Source organism: Enhydra lutris, unplaced genomic scaffold (genome assembly GCF_002288905.1).
Source record: "Enhydra lutris kenyoni isolate GAN:26980312 unplaced genomic scaffold, ASM228890v2 scaffoldscaffold55, whole genome shotgun sequence".
NCBI classification, from domain to species: Eukaryota; Metazoa; Chordata; class Mammalia; order Carnivora; family Mustelidae; genus Enhydra; species Enhydra lutris.
In genome coordinates, this window is record NW_019154139.1 from 10,907,153 (window position 1) to 10,928,101 (window position 20,949).

The following is a 20,949-nucleotide window of genomic DNA, read 5'->3' on the forward strand; positions in this document are numbered from 1 at the left end:
AGGAAGACACCTGCATGGCTCCCCAGGGTTGGGCCTTGTAAGTCACCTGGTCCAACCCCTCACTTCACAGATGAGTTAACTGAGGCCCGAGAGGGCAGGCACCTGCCAAAGTTCTCCCAGCAAGCCAGAGTGGGGCAGAGGACGGAGCCATGACCTCCCTCCCCCAAATACACAGGAAAGTGACCACAGGGCAGGGTTCCCGGGCTTTAGGAAAAAGCCCCATCACCTAAGAGTCATTGCCCCAAACTTGAGTTAAACCCTGTCCCCGAAGGTGGCCCAGAGGAAGAGAGGAAGGCAGCCCAGCGGCTGTTTCTTCAGGCTTTATTACATGGTGGGGTTGGACACAGCCCGGGGGATCATAAAGGCATGGGGAGCCTCTTGCTCAGCCCCTGCTACCCCCAGACTCTCCCCGGGGCAGAGGGAGGCGTGTCTCCCTTGCCCTTATCACTACTAGTTCCTGAAGGGCTGCCCTGCTCCTGCTGAGACCCCGGCCTGCCCCCTCCTGGCCAGGGCCCTGCACCCCACAGTGCAGACAGGGGTGGGAGCGGCCAAGGTGAAGGCCGGGTCACCCTCCCTCTTCTTCCAACAAGGCCAACCCCCACACCCTTCACCCCACCAATACCTGAATCTCCATCTGGGGCCGAGCAGGGCCGTCCCCCTCTGAAGGAAGGGTGAAGGGAGGGCCACCCTCTGGTCTGGTGCTTTGTACACTCCCCGAGGGCTGTCTGGGACCTTGCTGGTCTTTGTAACCTCACAACAACCCTGTGAGGTAGGTGGCGGCGGCGGCGGGGAGAGCGAACCCATTTGACAGATGAGGAGACTAAGGCTCAAGGAGGAGACGTGACTGGGTCAGGGAGGAGGGTACCATTCATGCAGCTGGGGGACCCGGGGGAGGGACCATGGGGCCGTGGGAGACACAACTGGACAGGGTCACACTTTGGCCACACGCAGGCAGCTCCACCCAGGGGTCCCAGGGCCCACCTTGGGCCTTGAGAGGTCCCAGCGGGCCCCCGCCCAGCCTCCAGAGGCGGGGGGAAATCACAACCCCGCAGGTGTAGACAGAAGTGGCAGGGGGGAGAGTGCTTCCTCTGCCTGGAGCCGGGGCCCCACCCCGCGGTACAAAAATAAAGGATTTCAGATCGGAACCCCAAGTCCCTGGAGGTGATCTGGGGCCTCACATCCGGGTGCCTCTGGCTTGTAACAGCTAGAAAATAAGAGGGGGAAGGGGCAGGGGGGCGGGTGGGAGGGTGATCAGAACACCAGGATGGGGGAGGAAAGGTGGGGCCAGTGAGGAGGGTGAGGCAAGGCCAGGGGAGGGCAGAGAGGAGATTGAAATGGAGGGAAGGGCAGGGAAGAGAGGGAGAGAGAAAGAGGTAGGTGAGTCACAAGCTCCCTTCTGAGAAGAGGGTGGGGGGCTGAGGCCCAGAGAAGGTGAATTCAGAGCCGAGGAGGGGGAGCAGGAAGGGGACCCAGCTTGCCCATCCGGGAACTCCAGCTGGGTGGCGGCTGCCTCAGTGGCCAGAGTCCCCAAGACTCTGGCCAGAGGGGGTCAAGGCCAGGTCCCTGCTGTCTCAGGCAAAAGGTCAGAGACAGCAGCTGTCTGTCCCCATTTCAGAGGCAACTGTGGCCTAGAGAGAGACAGTGACTTGCCCAAGGTCACACAGCAGGAAGCTAAGATTGAGTAGGGGCTCCGAGAGACCTGGCCAGGACTTTTTCTGTGATACCCCGATCCTTAGCCAACTCCGGTTGACTCCTTGTAGGCCAAGGGACTCCAAGACTGGCTGTCCTTCCCCCCACCCAAGAGCCGGGAACCCAGGGGCCCGGTGGGGGAGGGGGCGGGCTGTGATGCGGCTGTCTCCCCTCCCTCCTTTCCAGCCCGGCTCTGGAGTCCTGGTGCTGACGGCTGGCTGGGAACCAGGCCGGCCCCCTGACTTTCCTCTCCTCTCAGAGCCTCACACCCAAGGCCAAAAGCAGGGGAGGGGAGAAAGTCAGCCGAGCGAGAGGCTCGGGTCCGGGAACAGGAGACGCGCCCCCTCCTGGCTTCCGCCCTCCCTCCAGCTCCGCCAAGCTACAAACCAGGGATGGCGGCTCTGGGGGCGGGCGAGGGGCCGGGGAGGAGCCCTCACGGCCAGCGCAGCCTCAGGTCTGAGGGGTGCGGACGGGAACCTGCAAGGAGGAGAGGTGAGGAGGAGGCGAGCAGGTGAGGCTCTGGGGGCGGGGCGGCCCGGCCTCAGCGGGGCCCGGCGGCGGCGGTGGCTGCGGGGCTGGCGGGCCCGGAGGACAGACGGCCGGGGCCCTGCTCCCCAGGCCGGGGCGCGGGAGGCGGCAGGCGGGACGCTCGGGGGTGCGGGTGCGGGGCCGGGGCGCCCGGGGGTAGGGCGCGGGGGGCCGGGCCCGGGGCGGCACCAGGAGGGAGGTGCGAGCAGGCGGAGGAGAGGAAACCCGGGCAGGGGCAGAGAGGGAAGAGGCAGGGTGCAGATGAGATCCAGGAGGAAGAAGAGGTGGGTGGAGATGAGGCGGGGCCTCCGGCAGGAAGCGGAGGAGGAGGAGGCGGTGGTGGGAGGGAGAAAAGGTTAGCGGGCTCCTGAGCTGCCAGGGCTGCAAAGAGAAAGTGAGAGAAGGGATGGTTATGCAGGGGAGGCGGCCGGCGCGCGGCGGAGCTAGCCCTGGCGGCCCGTCCCCCCGCAGGCCCCGGCCCCCGGGTGCGGCAGCGGGCTCCAGCGGGCAGGGGGCGGGAGGCGCCGGCGGTTATTAGCAATCATTGTCCTCGGGGGGTGGCTGCACCTTTCTCCTGGGCATCTGCCTCCACCTGCACCTGTTCCACCTGCACCTGCACCTCCTCCTGCTGCCGCTCCTCCTCCAGCTGCTGCTCCGCGCTCTGTGCACCAGCCGGCGGACCCAGGGAAGAAAGAGTGGACAGCTAACAAGGGGCCGGGCTGGGGCAGTGCCGGCGGGTGGCTGGCCCCGCGGGCCCCACCACCGGGCGGGCAGGACGAAGGGGGCCCTTGAGGAGGGAGAAGCTGGGGAATCTCGTCCAGGCCCCCCAGAGCGGGGAGTCTGAGAAGGGACTGGAGGAAGGGCAGAGAAAATGGGGCCCGGCTGGGGACTCACGGAGCAGTCGGGGGGCTCCGAGGGGTGGAAGGGGAGCGGGTGGGCGTGTGGCCAGGGCGTCCTCGAGGGGCACCTGGGGAGGCCTCACTTTAGAAGGCCCCAGCGTAGAAAGGAGGCCAGGGAGGGCCCAGGGCAGACCCCACCCACATCTGGGAGGCCCCCCAGGGGCTCCTGGAGAGGCAGGAGCAGCGGGCTCACTCTTGCACCCTTGCAAGACAGTGCTGACCCCCTGGTGGGGGGAGCAGGGGAAGTCACAGAACAAGGGGGCAGACAGACAAACAGGAAGCCAGGGTTCATAAGTCTCTGATGCACAGGGACAGGCCCCTAGGAGGAATGGTGTCCCTTCTTCCCAACCTGGCTCGCTGCCCTGCTGGATGGGCCTGCCCAAAGGCCCTGGGGCCTCTCACTGGCTCTGGGTTCCGGGTGGCAGGACCTCTGCTCAGCCCCTCCCCATGGCCAGCTGTTGCTGCCTCAGGGGCCAGGGCCAAAGACACATGGCTGGGCCCCGTGGGGTTCCTGACACCCGCTCCTGCAGAGCTCCTGAGGAAGGCGCCCTGGAAAGGGGCAGGATTAACAGATTTGGCTTCTCTGCCCTCTGCAAAATAAACTGGCCGTTTTTTGGATCCCAGAAGTTCTAAGCTTGATGGCACCACAGAAAGGATGTGGTCTACCCTCAGTTCTTGGAGAACACGGCAGGGGCGCCGAGAGGCTGCGGCTTGTCCAAGGTCGTGCAGAGCACAACACACCGTGCCCAGACCCCTGGTTTCAGATACCCCTTCCAAACGGCATCTGGTCCCCTGCTGCCTAGCCTTTTCACTTCTCCCCCGGCCTGGGCCTGGGTAACTGGCGTGAGCAGATGGGACCATGGGTGGCATGGGATGGATGGCATGGGCTGTGACCGGGTGGTTATGTGCGTGTAGCAGAAGGGAGAAAAAAGCAGGATGGCTAGGTGGAGGGCAGGGAGGGGGGGGGGTCAGGGAGGGAAGCTGAGGCTGGGGGCTCACCTTGGTTTTGCGGCTGGACTCCGAGCTCAGCCCATGTGGGGAGCTGTAGAGCTCCTTGGACACGACACACAGGAACTCAGCCTGGTCCTCGCTGCCGTAGTTGTAGGAGGAGCCGATATTCACCAGCTGGGGGGCAGAGGATGGGGGTGGGGGGTGGGGGGAAGAAGACAGGCTGGGTTGAAGGCGGCCAGCCCGAAAGGGGGTTTGACATCACCACTGGTCAGGATACCAACTTACGTCCTGATCTTGCTGTTCGGGTCAGGCCCAGCCCTGAGTTTCCATAGAAAGTCAGAATCAGCTCCCCATCCCCCACCTAGGCATCAGGTCTGCTTCCGGGCCCCGCTAAGCTTGGGGGGGGGGTGTTCCTTGGAAAAAGGCTGCCTTATGTTTGTTGCTCCCCACCCCTCACCCCAGCCCAGATCTAGAGGCCATTATCTAAAAGCAGGTGGAAGCCGATGATGGGCAGGTCGTCACCCTCCGTCCCGGATGTGGCTGAAGCAGCCTGAACCAAACTGTAGGGCAGGGTTGGCATGATGGGCACCCATAGAATATTCTGTTCATTCTTACAAGCAGAGGTAGAACAGGTCGTCCATTCCTTAGTCCAGAGGGCCAATGAGCAGCAATCCCTGAGCTGTCGGCTCAGCCTCTGGGAGCCCCTGCGATTGCCAGAGTCTCCCGTAGGCTCTCAAGAGAAGCCCCACCTTTGCTCTGGGGCCCCCTGGCAACCATAACCACAAGGCCCTGGGTAGGACCTTCAGCACCCAGGGACCCTCACCTGACAGGCAGGGAAAACCATCAACCCCTCTGGCTTGAAGAGGAGGTGGAACAGGGATTAGAATCCGGGATCCTGAGTCCTCTCTGGAGTCTTCTAGACTTACAGACCCATAGCCTGCAGGATGCTGGCTGGTGCCAGTGTCTGGAGCCTATCCTTGGCTAGGGACTTTATCAGTGGCCCTTCCTGTCTTCACGACAGTCCTGCGAAGGGAGCTCTACTGCCCCATATCACAGACTAGGAAACTGAGGCCCAGAAAGGAGATGGGACTTGCTCAAGGTTACACAGCACGTAAGTGGTAGATCCAGGCCTCTGGCTCCTGGATGGGGCCTGTTCCCCGATCCTGCCCTGCCATTCTGGGAAGCCCCGGCCTTCTCCCTTCTTCAACCTCCACATGCAAGGAGCTGTGGGTGGGCGCAGAGAAAGGGCTAGCCAAACCCTCTTCCTTCCCTAGGGACATGAGTGGCCTTGGGTAAACTTGCTGGCTCTGCTCCTCTGGAAACCTGAGAGGCGGGCCACGAGCTGCATGGCGAGGGTGACCCCACTTGTGATCAGTGTCTCCAGGACTACACTGCACGTGGACTGGGGGACGATTGGACACTATGAACCCTCATGGGAAGCTGCTGCTTGGCTTTCCCAGACGTGGCGAGGCCAGGACTCGGCCTGTTGCTCGCAGGGACCCTGGGACTGCCCCTGTGCCTTTGTCACAGGAGGTGCTGACCCGAGGTGGAGTCAGCTCACTCATGTGGCTCCGGTCTCCTTGCCCCTGAGCTTTGGGGCCCAGAGACTCGCCCATCCTGCTGTGTAGACCACTCCCCAGCGGCTGTGAGAACCCCCAGCGATGAGGATGCCTAGAGCCGCCCTGCGGCCAGCTGTGGCCCTTAGGAGACCTGGTTCGGTGTGATGGCTGTGGGGCTGCAGCAGGTCACCCAAGCCCGGGGATGCGGAAGGGAAGGGCTTGCCGTGCGGGGAAGCTCGGAGGTTCCCGGTGCGGCCCCAGGGCCCCCGCGCACCTGCTCGAAGCGCCAGCCGTCAGACATGGTGGAGACCATCTGCGTGAGCTCCTCCTCCTGGCACTGCAGCACGCGGTACACGTGCTTGGGGGGGACCTGCAGGCGGAGAGGCGACGTGGCGGACACCCGTGGGAGGGGCAGGTGCACCTGTCATCCTCCCACCCACACCACATGCCCTGAGAAGGAGAGGAGGGGCGGGGCGACGGGGGAAGGTGGCAGCCACACTCTGACAGCCTACCCCCTGCCAGGCACTGGACCTGCAGGGTCACTAGATGCTTCGGATTTTCACGGAGGCGAGTTGTACTTGCCCACGGCCACCGAACTTAAGTGTGGCAGAGCTGGACCACGGGCGCCATGAGGGGGCAGGAAGGACGGGATGGAGCCTCCCTGCTTCAGTCTCCTACCTGCCCACCCACCTGCACCCGTGTCTCCCCCAAGGTGGCCAGACAATCCCTCCGGCTCCTCCTACACACAGGGCCCAGGGCCCCTGCTCCAAACTGTGAACTCCAGCAGCTCGTGCCCTGCCCCCACAGGGCCCCCGTTCCTCCACACGGACCCCATTTTGCTTGTAAGGAAGGGGAGCATGCAGGTCTCCACACCTCTGTATTCCACAAGGGAAAATCAAGGTCCAGAGAGGGGTGCGATGGGCCCAAGGTCACACCGCGAGCAGAGCCGCGTCAGGGACAGCAAGCAGCATGCTTCTCCCCGTCTGGGGCTTTTGCTGGGCAGCCCGGGAGCTCAGCCACACCCTCCCTTTACAGGCTAGCTTGGCCTCCCCAACTCTCTCAAGCCTCTCCCCGCCTCCCCCACCCCCGGCCTCCTTTCCCACCGCCCTGCTGCCCTGCCACCCCTGACCTGTGTGACGGGGTAGTCCTTCTCCTCCATCCGGTCTTTGATGATGCGGATCAGCGGGCCAATGTTGTAGAACTCGGCTTCCTCTAGGACGCCTGGCACAGACAGGACAGCCCCCGGGTCACTCGGAGGCCCCCGTGCGCTCTTCTCCCCTTGTCCCCTCTGCCTCCACCTCCACACCCACTCCCACTCCAGTCATGAGAGGTGATGAGCACCTCTCAGCTCCAGGCTCCAGCAGGAGGGGATGTTTCCTTCCTGGGATCCCATACTCTCCGTGGAAGGGGTGAGAGGCTGTCACCCAGCCAACCCTACATCCCTCCTGTGCTGAGCCTGGTGACCCAGGGACACCTGCCAATGCCCTCATCTGGGGGCTGCTCTAGGGCTGCGAGAGGGACCTTGGCTGACCCCCCTTACGTGCTCCTGTTTAAGAATCACGCGCTCAGTGCAGGGACTGGGCTAAGCATTCCACATCCTTTCCTGCGGTTTCTTCTCAGCACTAGAAACAGGTACCTTTGTTGCCTCCCCTGAACAATCGGGGAAACTGAGGACCGGAAAGAGAAGCAGCTGTCAGAAGCAAGGCAGCCAGGTAAGTTGCAAGAGCGGGGATCCAAATTCAAGTTCCTCTGACTTCAGAGCCACTACAAATGCATAATCTTTGTGTCCTTGCCCCTCCCCAACCCTACAGTTTGCAGAGCCCTCCTGGGCTCATCACAAGCCCTGGGGACATGGGGAAGCAGGCATTAATGTCCCTACACAGCTGGGGGAACTGAGAGTCTCGGAGACTAAGTGAGTCACCTTTCCAGTGAAGGGCAATGGCCCCGCGCCTTTCGATTCCCCTGTGTTTGTACAGGGCAGGGACCCCTTCTGGTCCTTTCCTTGACTGGCTTCTGGGCTCCCTGAGGACGGGTCCCAGGCCTGATCAGCCCTGCTGTCCCAGGCACCCACACATCCCCTGACACAGAGGGGGCGGCCACTGAGCGTTGCTCCCCGAGTGCGGCTCATGAGCCCTGCAAATGACAGGCAGACAGCTAACGTGGCATCGTGGGTCCTTGGTGCCGGGTGCTGAGCTAAGTAATACACTTGCTTTAGTTCCTTTTATCCCCACAGTGGCTTGGGAAGGTGGGCACTATGGTGACCCCATTTCACAGATGGGGCCATGGAGACACAGAGGCATAAGTGACTTTCTTGGTGCCACACAGCTAGTAAATCTCTTCCCAGGTCCTCCGGCCCCTTTGGTGGGGGCCCCAGCCCCGTGTGAGGTGCTGGGAGGGGCAAAGCTGGGAGAATCCCAGAACCTGTAAACAGACGTCAGCTGGGACGCGGCGAGAGTGTTCACCTCCCCTCCCCGTGGGCCCTGCTCCCGGGTCCCCCGCTACCTGTGCTCCCTGAGGAGCTGCCCGAAAGCGGCGGCGTGGGTGCCCACCGTTCACTCTGAATGTGAGCCCTAGCCCACTTAGGGAGCTACTTGGCCTCTAGAACACCACGTCCATGTGGGTCCGGAAGGGAGACCGTGGGCCCCAAGTGAGGAAGGATGGGCTGTGCTAGACGCCCACAGGGTATGAGCACTGGGACTCAAGGCACCTGTTGTCCCAAAGCACGCTCTCACCGCCCCTAATTTATACTCACAAGCGGAGAAAGGAGAAGTGACATGACCAGCTGGCCTGGCTGGGTCTGACCCAGAGCCACGCCCTGGGCCCCTCAGAGTTGACTGTAGGCCCTGCCCATGGCTGAGGCTTTGCCAAAAGGGTATTCTTCCAGGCATGGCTTCCTGAACCATCTGCTGGAGCCAGAAGTGGGCATCTACGGGCCTCGGCCACCTAGGCCCCAGAGGGACCAAACCCCTGCTGGGGGAGCAGGATCCCCTCCCCCACCTCCACCCACAGCCAGCTGTGTTTGAGAGGCCGCTGGATTTGGGGAAGAGTCACCTGCTCCACCCACCGGCTGCCTGCCAGCCCTCACCAGGCGCCCGAGATACCGGATCACCCACAGAGAAAGAGCCAGACCTCCTCCTCCCATGCCCACCTCCACCCCGAGCACACCTGGCTTCCCAGGAGGTCCGGGGAAAGAGCATCCGTGCCCACACTAGAGGCTGCCGGCCTCACAGGCTCCCTCTATCCTCCGCTTCTCTGTGGGCACTCAGCGAAACTCGGGTGAGGTCAGCTCGGCAGAGCTCCGAGGCTCAACCCATGCAGTGGCCTTGAGATTCAGCCTTTTCAGGGATCATGAGGCAGGCAGCAGGAAAGAAGTTCATTGTCCCTACCCCCACCCCGCCTCCCAACTGGGAGAAACGGCTTGGGACTTCCATGGAAGGCCCTGGTAGCCTGCAGAGGGCAAGGGCTAGGATACAGTTCCCAGCCAGCCCCCTGGCGCAACTCACCCTCCTCAGCCATGTCCTTGTCCAGCACCAGCTTGCCATGCCGGAGAAAGTTCAGGATGGGCCCAAAGTAGGTGGGGTCACGGTCAATGAGGTAGGCCCCGGTCTCATCCTATGGAGATGAGGGGCACAGGCCATGAGAGGAGAGGGAGGCTCTCCCACCCCCAACCCGATCCCCACTCCAGGCCCAGTATGGATTGGAGGGAGGGAGTGAATGCAGTCTGCTCTTCCCTGGAACAAAGGGGCATGATGGAGGAGAAAGGCTTTAGGGTCGGAAACACCTAGAAGCAAATCCTGCCTCTGCCTTTTTCTCGCTGTGTGACCTTGGGCAGGGGACTTGGCCTCTCTGAGCCTCGCTCTGCTCCCCCCTAACTAGGGGTCATTATGAGCATCCAGTGAGTTCTGAGGGGCACCCAACCCAGAGTAGGGTTCAGTGATCGTCCCTCTTAGAGGCTGTTCCTCTGAAGCCAGCCCTACACTATCTCCATCAGATCCCCAGTCATTGTGGGGACGTGGAATGTTTACAAGTTACCAAAGGAGCCGCTATCTCATTGGACAGGCATGGCCTGCAGGGAGGCAGGGCAGGCATCCGTGCAACTCTACGGGGGAAAAAGGGGACTTGCCCAAGGTCACAGCATCAGAGGGTCAGGGAATGAGGGAGAGGGGGTCCTAGAGGTCACCTCCCGACCAGCCTCCTCTGGTTACAGACAGGAGGCTGAGCCTGGAGCAGAGAGGGGTCCGACCCAAGGTCACGCAGGCAGTTTGCAGCAGAGCCGGGATGGGAGCCCAGAAATGGTGCCAGATAGGCCAGGGCTCCTCCCTGATGAGGCCCAGCTCAGAAGGCACCCCAGGACTTCTCCACCCAGCTCCCTGCCCTCCTAGGCCACCCACACCCCCAAGGGCGGGGGAAGCAGGCTCAGCAATTCCCTTCCCCAGTGCGGGAGTCCCGTTGGGGAAGGAGGGAAGGCCCTAAAGAAGGGGGAGAGTCCCGATCCTACCAGCCCCCCGAGGTGGGAGCCCAGGGCAGTGCTCAGAAGGCTCCAAATGGCCGCGGCCTGGCGTTGTCCCGTTGCCACGGCAATGGGCACATCCCTCGCTCTCCCAACCACTTCCTCCTCCCTTCCCCTCGCCAGTTCTTCCTGCCTCCGGCTCTTGGGATATAAAAGCAGCCGGGTTCCCGGCCAGGCCAGCCCGGATTCGAGCGGGCAGAGAACCCCCAGCCCGCGGGCCGCTCACCGCGCGGGCCTCACCCGGTCCGACTGCAGCTCTTCCCCCTGGCACAGGCGGCTGAGGAAGGACTTCTGCTCCCGGCACAGCGTCTGTCGGGTGGTCAGGAACACCGTGCCCCCGACGTTAAGCCGCACCCACTTGCCCCAGCCGCCCGCCGCGCGGCCGCCCATCCCCGCCGGCGGCGCTGCCTCCCCGGCCTCCATCCTCCCCGCTCGCCCCGGCGTCTGCATCCTCCGGGCGCGGCGGCTAGGGGCGGGCAGGTACCGCGCGCCGGGCATGCCGGGAGCTGTAGTCCGCGCCCCGGGGCGGGGCGGCCGGGGTCGGGGTGGGGGTGGGGGTCTCCGGGGCCCCCGAGCCGCCCTCGCAGCCCGAGCCACTCGGCGCTTCGTGGGCGGCCCGCAGACCCGGCCTCTAGAAGACGACCTTTATCCAAATCATGGTGTTTGGGAAGGTCAGATTCGAGGTCACCAGGACAATAGAGAGTGCTACTCCATACCGACACTCCTCCCTCCTGTGTGCTCTACACAGGACTGTTTCCTCTTTGTCGGGTCTGGGTCACCAAACAGACGATAACGGAAAGAAACTACTACTCCCAGGATTCTGTAGCATTTACCTGTATCTGTTTTCCAAGATGCTTTCATACCGCCCTTTGTATGATGTGTGGGTTGGGGCCGGCTGGGTTCTCTGCCAAGGTAAGTTCTTTAAGGACAACATAGCTGGCCTTAAAGTTGACTGACCACCCGCTATATTTCAGATGCTTTGCATGTCTGTATTAGTCACTGAGGCGCTCAGCAGCCCTGTGAGGTCGGTATCACTATACCCATATCGTACAGAGCAGGACACAGATATGAAGTGACCTCCCTGACTCACACAGCTGGTGAGTGGCAGGATGGCAACCCAGGTGGGTTCCAGGTGACCACCAAGGCACCCTTCCTGCCTCCCTGCCATGGGCGGTCAGTGCTCCCTGAGAAAGGTGTCTAGGGAGGAAGGGTGGACAGGGCAGTGGGTCAAAGTCAGAAGGACTGGGTTTTCACTCCGGCTTTTGTAGGCTGAGGTATTAGGTGAGGTCTCACTTTTCCCATCTGTAATTCGGGAGGGGGAGGAGGGGTTGGTTCCGAGGGTCCCCTTCTAAGCCAGATAACCTGGAGTTGGCATTGACATCTTGGATACTGCAGGGAAGGGGAAGAGGGACAGCTCTTCATGTCATCTGGAACCAGGTGGGGACTAGGGCTGAAAGGGAAGCTGTCCTCCTTCACTTTCTCTCCTTGATGTTTCTGTCCTGGTCCTGGATTAAAGAGGAGGGGTCTAAGGCTCCCCTCAGTGATCCCGGTGCCCCCCTCCACCCCAGGTTCCCCACACTAGACAGCCTAGTGTGCTGAAAGTTCAGTTATGTGTGCTGAAATTTCAGTTATGACCCAAGACTCTGCCTTCTCCACAAAGCCCTCCCCCTTGGCAGGGAATAGGTCACAGCTGCTAGAGGGTTGCTCCTGAGAACTCACCAATATGTTCTTGAACAACTTCCTCTCTGAGCCTGGTTGTTTTTCCTTTTGCAAAATGAGAATTATAATAGTAGCTCCCGCAGAGCGTTGTTATGAAGATTAGTGTCTGTTAAACGTCTGGCTTAGTCCCTGGCTTTCAGTATATTGGATGGGTGGATGGGTGGATGGATAGATGGGGGATGGGTGGATGGGGTGGGTGGACGGATGAATGGGGTGGATGGGTGGGTGGATGGGTGGATGGATGGGTGGGGGGATGGATGGATGGGGGGTGGGTGGGGGGATGGGTGGGTGGATGGATGGATGCGTGGATGGGTGGTTGGGTAGATGAGTGAAGTGGGATATGAACTGGCTTGTCAGATCAGCAGCACTCCTAGAACGTAGTGTGAGCCCTCGGCCATTGTTAGTTAAAACAAAGCTAGAGCAGGAAATATTTCTTTATCCACTTAAGGCATGTAGGCAGGGAGTGATGGGGTTAGACTGGCCACTTGGAGCACTCCGGGGGCTGCATGGTTTGAAACGTTGAGAGTCTAGTTAAGAGGTCATCTGGGTCAGGACAGGGGGAAGCCCCAACCAGGGCAGAGTCAACAGGCCAAGACGAAAGAGGGTAGATTCAGTCGGTATGTAGGAAGTGGAAGGAAGAGACTCGGGTTCGAGGGAGTGTGAGAGGCAGGGAGGACGCAGAAGAAGTAGAAGGTTCTATAAAGCAAGGGAGGCAGTATAGGAGGAGAGGCAGATCTGGGCAGTGAGCAGGGGGATGAGGTCAGTTTGGGGCTGACCTGTGTTTGCGGTGCCTGTGGGGGAAGCGACAGTTGTCTCTCCGGGTGTGATGCTCAGGAGAACAGCGGTCCTGTTTCTGATTGGGGACTGGCACTCTTCTTGGTTTTTTGCATGTCTTCCCCATTTAGAGGACAAAACCAAACATCCCTGAGACAGTTTCTCAGGATGATGATTACCTTGGAAGGGAGCCAAACTTCTAAGGCTTGTTGGTTACACTGCTCTCTGCTGTCCCCTTCTGAGAAGAGCAGCTTTCAAGTCCTTAATAGGGCTCTGAACTGGGCCTTGGAAAGCAGGTGAGACCGGAGGAGGGGTGATTCAGGGGCACAGGATCCCAGACAAGCATGCCAGCCCAGGCTTTATGGCTTGCTAGCCAGGTGACCTTGGCAAAGTCACCTAACCTCTCTGTACCTCAGTGAGGATAGTAATAGTTATAGGTAATTATGCAGTTGTCAGGACTCCATGAGCTAACAGGGGAAGGCATGTGAAGAACACGCAGCTCATTTCCTGAGCAAAGCTTTTGTGAGTGTTGGCTTTGCTGGAACCAGCCCTGCCTCCCCGTCTACTGCTGGTTGGACCCGAGATCGGGGCCTGAGGCAAGGCACTTTAATGGTCCTTCAAATCCATTCCCATTGCCCGGGATGAACCAACCTCACCCACTCCTCCATGCCAGGTTTGCAGGGACAGGTAGAGAGAAAGGCCACCCCCAAGGACCCACCCTCCAGAGCACAGCAGCTATCATTTCCTCAGGTTAAATCCCCAGACCCAGAGTGACCCAGGAGTCCCCCTGACCCCCCCACTGGAGCTGAAGGAACATGGATATATCCCAAAGTCCTCACCTGAGGTCATTGCCACAGCCTGTTTCGAATCTTCTCGTGTTAGCAGTGCCTCCCATGTCTGAGCAGTTTCACATCTGCTGTCAGCTCCGTGACTAAGCTGTCACTCGGCCCTGCTGGGGTTTGGGGTTCAGTCCTCCTCTTCCCACGTTCCGATGTCCGAACATTCTGAGTAGCTTCGACTCTGTTGTTGTGTTTACACCCAATCCAATCCTGTCACTGCCTTGGCCCTCAGCTCTGCCTCCTAGCCCAGAGTGGGGGTTGTTGGTTCTGAGTCGCCTTTGCGGGTCACCTGAGGCGAGAAACGGGCATATTCAGTCAGTAAGAGTGAGTCCCGAGCGCCCAGAAATATACAGACAGGCTCTCCTTCCAGCCGAGGTCAGTACTTTTGTGCCCATTTTACAGACGGGGTTCGGAACGTTGCATAACTGGCCCGCGGACTTGGATATTTATAAAAGAACAAATATGTCCCGATGCTTTTACCTAGAACTTCCTCGGATTGTCGACCTTCACCAAGCCTGCCCAGAGCGCTGGGCTTTAGAGTTTCAGAAATGAAGGAGGCTCAGACCTTCCCCTGGAAGAGCCCATAATTTCTGCGGGCTCCAGGGGGCGCCATTCGCACCGCGAAGGGACAGCGGAATGTCTGGAGGAAGGGGCACCTTTCTCCAGTTGGCACGAAAGTGCCGCTGGGGCTGGCGGTGACGCTGCCGGGTGCTGAGCCCCCGCGCTGCCCTCTTCAGCCAGGGGGTCCCCGAGCCCGCGGGAGGGGCGGGCGGTTCGGCCTCGCCGCCAGGGGGCGCGCCAGCACGCTCGGGTCTTTGCAGAGCCCCCCTCCCGCCCCCCCCCGCCCGCCAAGCCCACGCAGTCCAGTCAGCTGGCACTGGTTCTCTTTTCAGCTCAGCTCCAGGGGACAGAGGCCCTGACCATCGGCTCAGTCTTATCTGCCTCCTGCAGGGACCTCATTCTGCCCAGCAAAGGCCCTTCTGGGTCCGGCTGATGTCCTGCCGCAGCTCGAATCAGGAATCACACAGAACCAGGCATCTACTGCGCTGCCCCTGGGCCCCTGGGCTCCTTGCTCCTGCTGCCGCAGGGACATTTATGAGCACTTCCATGGGCCCAGGTCCACGCCAAGCACTTTCATGGATTATCTCTTTTAATCCCAACCCAACAGGGAGATGCGATGGTAATTGCCATTTTACATCTTGGACCCCTCAGGACCTCCCAGATTCTCCTGCTCCTTCCACCCTCTTCTCCTTGGCCCCTCCATGACTGGTGTGGAATGGAGATGGGAAAAGAAAGGGAAGATTTTCCTTGCCTGGCACCCATGCCCTCTAGTGCCCTTTTCCTGTGGCCAGAGCTAAGATTCAAGCTGGTTTTTTTCCTGGAAGATTGTTTTGAGGGCTCTTTGGAGCAACCCCCCCCCCCCAGCCTCACACTGTACTTTCCTTCCTGGTCAGGGTCTCCTCTGATTGGTTGCCTGGGACATCCTACTCAAGGACCACCTCCTTTAGGTCCCACTGCCCACTCTCCTGCTGCCCTAGCCCATAGCTGGTGTGCACAATGTCCCTTATGGACAGCTCCAAGTCACCACTCCTCATCCAGGTCCTCGACTGGTTCTCCAAAAGCCAAGGCTCCACCAAGGCTTGGACAATGTTCAACCCGCACCTCTGATTCCACCACGGAATGGGCAGCCACATCGGCATCCCTCCTGCAAGCTTTCCCAGGCTTGGGTCCCAGCCCGCCTCTGAGCACCCCTGGAATCCAGGACACACAGGCCAAGTTCTGCAGATGGGTTTCCTTAAACACCACTCCCTCCACCTTCCAGAAGGGGAGCTCCCTCCCACCATGCACTTCCCCCCATGAGGGGGAGAAGCAGAGCACCCCAACAGTTCCCTGAAGAGAGAGTCTCCCCCTCTACCTTTCAGTTCCTCCTACTGGCATCTCTCCCCACTCTAGGCAGGAGGGGGCCGTCTCCTGGGGTTTCTAAAACCAGTTCTTAACCACCTGGGTTGGAAAAACTGCTTTAGATGGTCTAGCACCTCGTTTTAGAATGTGGGTGCAGTTAGCAGCTCTGGCTGAAACTGGATCAGAAAAGCCTGCGTTTAAAAAATAGCATTTCATTTTGAAGCAATTTCAGACTTGGAGAAAAGTTGCAAAAATAATACCAAAAATTCTGGTGGAGCCTCCGCTCAGATTCACCAAATGCTCACATTTTACTACACTGGCTCTTCCGTTCTCAGAGAGCAAATCCTAGAGTTAATGTGCTTTCGCACTTGAACCCTTCCGTGCGAGGCACACATCAGGACCGTCTTTTATACAATCATGGTGAGATTACCAACATCAGGAAAGGAGCATCAGTACGATGCCATGAACTAATCCACAGATTTCTTCAAAGCTCCCCTTGTCCTGCTAATGTCCTTTACAGCAAAAGAGAGCAGAAAGTCCTTTAGGATCCATCCAGAAAGCGTCACATTCCATGGTCACGTCTCTTTACTCTTCTGGTGTGGAACTGTTCCTCAGTCTTTCTTTGTCTCCCATGTTTGAGGGGAATAGACCGTTTATTTTGGAGAATGCCCTCCATTTGGGCTTGTCTAATACTGCTTCATGGTTACATGCACTGTGTGCATTTGGGGCAGGAACCCTGGGAAGTGGAGCCGTGTCCTCATGGCCCCTGGTGAGGAGGGACTCATGTCTGTTTATCCCGTCGCTGGTTAGGTCAAACGGTCACTCAGGAAGGAGGTGGCAGTCAAGTCGCTGATCTGTACCATCTCTGTCTTGTCCTGTGAACTCATCGGTATCTTGTGGGGAGACACATGGAGACTATTAATATCCTGCTTTCCAGCAAACACTTTTATCTCATCCCTTATTTGAATAGTCATTGATGATTCTTGCCATACCTATATGATGGCCAAATTGTGATCCCCGTCCCCACCGCCCTTAGTCCATCATTTCTTCTACATTTCTTAACGGCCTTCTGTTTTCCTATGGGAGCTGCCAGAGTGGACACCACAGTGAGTCAGGCCAAGGGCCAAGTCAAGATGGCGGAGCTGGACATGAGTATAGCGCCCATAAAGGGCAACTAGGCAGCCAGAAAGAGCTCGGGGCCAAGGGAGTGAGGAGCCAGTGGGAAGTGTGAGGGCCGGCAAGCCGGAGGCCCTCTGCTTCCCCAGGGCAAGTCTCCGGCTCCGCTCACGGAAGTGCCCAGAGCAGGTCTTGATGGCTGGGAGCTCTTGGCGGGCCCACCACTGTCTCCAGCTGCTGCTGTCTGTCGCCACCCATCACTTCAGGCTCCTTGCCTCTCCCAGAATCCTGTGCAGCCACGGGCAGGGCCTTTGTCACCTCCGCCTGTCAAAAGACCAAGCACGGGTCTGCTACTGAATTCCCACCCTGACCCGCTCTGCACAGGTGGGAGGGAGCATTTACCGGACACTTTGTCCCCCAACCCCTTGGGGGAGGAGAGAAGGGGTGCTTCCTGGAACCCTAGGGAAAGAAGTAAACCCAGGTGGACAAAAGTCATTATCTCCCTGCTTTCTTGCTTTCAAATTTGGAAAAGTCAACTGGGCAGCACCAGAAACAGCCCCTTCCTTGAGTGAGGCTCCCCCTTTTCAATGTTCACTCTGGGGGGATTACACAAGCACGGGAGCCCGCACCCTGAAGCCCTTGGGCTCCCACTCAGGGCCCTTTATTCTTATTTGACTTGCTTTCTCTCATGGGCTTGCCACTGATTTTCAAGCCTTTTGAAAATGGGAAGAGGCTGTGGGAGGGGCGGAGGCTGGCAGGGGAAGAAGGCAAGAAGGAAGCCTGGACACAGCCAGCCTCGCTGGGGTCATAACTCCCCAAGCACCAGCCCCCAGAAGCTACCTGGCTGGCCTGGAAGCTTCCACAGGCTCCTCCTGCCTCATTCTGGGCCCCATATTCTGCAGTTTGACTCCTGCCTCCGACTAATGGTGAGGGTCTGGTCCTCACGCCCACCAAGACTGCAATCCTAGCCCTCACCTTCCTGTGACCTCTCTAAGCCCCCACCTTCCTTACCTGTAAAATGAAGAAGAACACTATTTTCAGGGTTGTTGGATTAAAGGAACACAAAAACACTTAGCATCCTCCCTGGAGGATGTGGGGGAAGGTTCTGGAGAAACAGGAGGGATTATTAAGGTCTCTCCTAGCCCTACCAGGGTATTTATGTGTATAGGTCAAACATTTACTAAGACCTGTCCATGTCGGTCACTGTGCTGGGGGCAGGAAGTGAACCATGAATAAGGCAGGTACCCTCACATGTGTTCAGGCTGTCACAGGGAGGCAGGAGTGAAGGGTAAGACAGAATGTTAGTAACAGTAACAATGTGTGGCGGTTAAGCGTCTGCCTTCGGCTCGGGTCATGATCCCAGAGTCCTGGGATCGAGCCCTGCATTGGGCTCCCTGCTCAGAGGGGAGTCTCCTTTTCCCTTGCCCTCTGCCCCTCTCATCTGCCCTCCCTCTCTCCCTCTCTCTTAAATAAATAAAATCTTTTTTAAAAAAGTAGTAATGATGCATGTACGTAGTGCTTCCTGTTCTGGGCTTTGTTCCCAGTGTTTTGTAGGAATCTGATCCTATACGGTGGGTACTGGGTTAGCCCCACATCACAGATTGGTATCTGGGGTACTTGCCAAACTCACAGCCAGGAAGCAGGAGGTCTGGGCTTGAACCCCGATCACTCTCACTTCTCTACTTGAGGTCTGGAGGCGTGGTCCAGGGAGTCCCTAAAGGGGCTGCCAGCCCCATGCCTCTCAGAGCCAGAACTACCTACTCCCCCCTCTCCTGTTCTGTGTTCCGCCTCTTAGATGCTCCTCATTACACCTATCGTGGTCTGTGTGTCTCTCCTCCCCTCCCCACTGGCTCAGTTCCCCGTCTCAGGGTCTGACTTTAGTCTCCACGCCCCTAGATCCTGGTCCAAGGCATGTCTTGCAGGTGGGTGCTGGAGTTCGTGGATGGGACAGGCTGCATCTTTGTATCCTGGCTGTGGGGTGGCAAGAGGTCCAAGGCCGTGGGAAGAAGGGTAGAGCTCCACAGGCCGAGAGAGGCAGAATCTGGAGACTCACTGCCGGTCTGGGCACAGGTGACCCCTGGTGGTGGCTGTGTACACTGAGCCGGGGGACATGGACAAAGGGGTAGGGTTAGGGCTCCAGCAGGGATCTGAATTCAGTGGGGATCTGGGTCCTGCAAGCTGCTGGTGGCCCACGTATGAGAGCGACGGGTTCAACAGTGGATTAAGCCACTAGAAGAACTTGTTCATTATCCAGAGGGCGTGGGCCCACCTTGAAGCAGGCAGAGACTCTGAAGAATGTGACAGTCACCAGACTACAAGTCTACTGGCAGCCCAGGCACCCTCAGTATACCACATTCCACCCACCCACCCTCCCCCCAACAGGTAAATATGTTGAAACTTCCGGTGCTTAAAATTAGAAAGCTTCAGTAACCTAAAAATTCCATCTCTTCCTGAATGACTCATTCCCCCATAAATTCAGAAATAAAACTCCATTGTCCTTATATAGCTAGCTGGGTTATTCCAGCAGGAGTGACACCTTGTACTGTTCCAAACTTGACCTTACCTGACGTCACCCCGAGAGTTTGCTCCCATTTCTCAGACTAGATGACCGAGGCCCCGCCCAGAAGGCTCTGGAAGGCAGGCCTTCTGGGGCTTTGTGCAGAACTGATTCCAAGCACCAGGAGCAAATCAGTACATTGATTCATTATTCAGTCCACTGCGTGTGGGGCGCGGGCTTTGGGCCATGAACCCTCGTGGCAACGATCCAAGGAGTGAGCACATATTCCTGCGCAGCTGGTTCGACAAGGTTGGGAATTGTCCAGCTGTCCCTGACAGAGGGGTGCTCAGCAAATATTTGCCAGGTGGACAAAAATTTCATCACCCTCGTCCAGTGTGGCGAATTCCTGCCTGGAATACACAGGGTGGGTAGTCCAGGCGCTGGCAGCGGCCGGGACGCCTCCTCCCTGCGGTTAATCATTCTGGGAGTTGAGACTTGCAAGAGGCGGGGCAGAATCCAGTCAATGCCTCAAAATTAAACAGCAGCTCTGGGAATCCTAGAAAGGCAGGGCTCAATTTCCTTTCTCCCGCCCCTGGGCCATTCTCCAAACCTGTCCAGACCCATCTGGGACCTTCCCCGGGAGGAAAAGCCTCAGCTTGGATCTGCCCAGGTTGCTGGCTGGGAGGAGGACAAGGATGGGGGACGAGAACCTAGCCAAACCCCTAGCTCAAATCTCGTAGCTCAGAGTGTCTCCTCCTTGTGGAGCTGGGAGACGCTTGGCTATCTTCCCCAAGCTTGTCACTTGTGCTTCCAAACCTCAAGCGACCCTCCATTCTCTCCTTGATCCTCCAAATCTGGAAAACCACCAAATACAAGAACCCCTGGAAGGGCTTTCTAATTCCAGGTAGGCCCCTCTCTCAAACTAGCTGTGTGCCCTCAGGCAAATCACCCAACCTCTCTGAGCTTGTTTTTCTCACTTGTAGAATGAGTCTGTTGCCACTTCGAGGTCCTCCCCTCTCTGTGGAAATGATAGCACTGACCAGTTTCACTCTCTGGCTGGGAAGCTTTTTGAGGACAGGAACACAATTCTGGTTATTTGTTGCCCCCTCTCCCCCAATGCCGCAAGTACAGGAGGCATTCAACATGCTGAATTAAGTAACAGTCCTTTTTTTTTTTTTTTTTATTTTTTATTTATTTGTCAGAGAGAGAGAGAGAGAGAGAGAGAGCGCACAGGCAGGCAGAGAGACAGGCAGAGGCAGAGGAAGAAGCAGGCTCTCGGCCGATCAAGGAGCCCAATGTGGGGCTCGATCCCAGGACGCTGGAATTATGACCGGAGCCGAAGGCAGCCACTTAACTGACTGAGCCACCCAGGCGTCCCAAGTAAAGTACTTAAGAAAAAAAACAAAAACCAGGAGCACTCGAAGTTACTGTGCCCAGCAGCAAGCTCAACAGTTTCGGGGGATTCTCTCATGTAACCCCCATAGTGCTCAAGGGAAGTGAGATTCCTCCCATTTTAAAGATGAGGAAACAGAGGTTCAGAGAGGCTCAGCGGTGTCGGAGGTCGGGCAGCCTTGAACGGGGTAGCTGAGACAGGAGCCAGATCAGAACTCATCTGCATTTGCACACAAACCCCTCTCCCTGGAGAGGCAGAGATGTTTCCCTTCCCGAGAGAGAAAAATGAGGCTTATCTGAGCATCAAAGGAGGGAGGCTTCTGGGCTGCTAAATGTAGCCTCTAGAGGAACGGGCTCGTGATGGGGAGACAAGGTCCCCTCCACACGGGGATTCCTGTCTACACTGTCCTGACTGCTGGGCTCAACTGTTACTTGCCCCTAGAGCCGTGGTTCTCAACAGAGTGCTTTTTGCCCCCCCCCCCCCCCCCCCCCGGGACATTTCGTCATGTCTGGGGACACTTTTGGTTGTCATAACTGGCTGGTGCTCCTGGTGTCTAGTGAGTAGAGGCCAGAA

At 58.6% G+C, this 20,949-nt stretch overlaps 1 protein-coding gene across 1 annotated transcript; it reads right to left on the reverse strand.

Annotated features, from left to right (window-relative positions):
* Positions 1-310: 310 nt before the first annotated feature.
* On the reverse strand, positions 311-10,586 carry LOC111157693 (potassium channel tetramerization domain containing 17). Its single transcript, XM_022519321.1, is given in 9 exon segments — positions 311-1,204; positions 2,077-2,149; positions 2,152-2,166; positions 2,785-2,878; positions 4,116-4,241; positions 5,901-5,996; positions 6,756-6,847; positions 9,130-9,238; positions 10,377-10,586. Coding segments are annotated over 9 exon segments (885 nt in total). The 3' UTR covers positions 311-1,134.
* Positions 10,587-20,949: the final 10,363 nt, after the last annotated feature.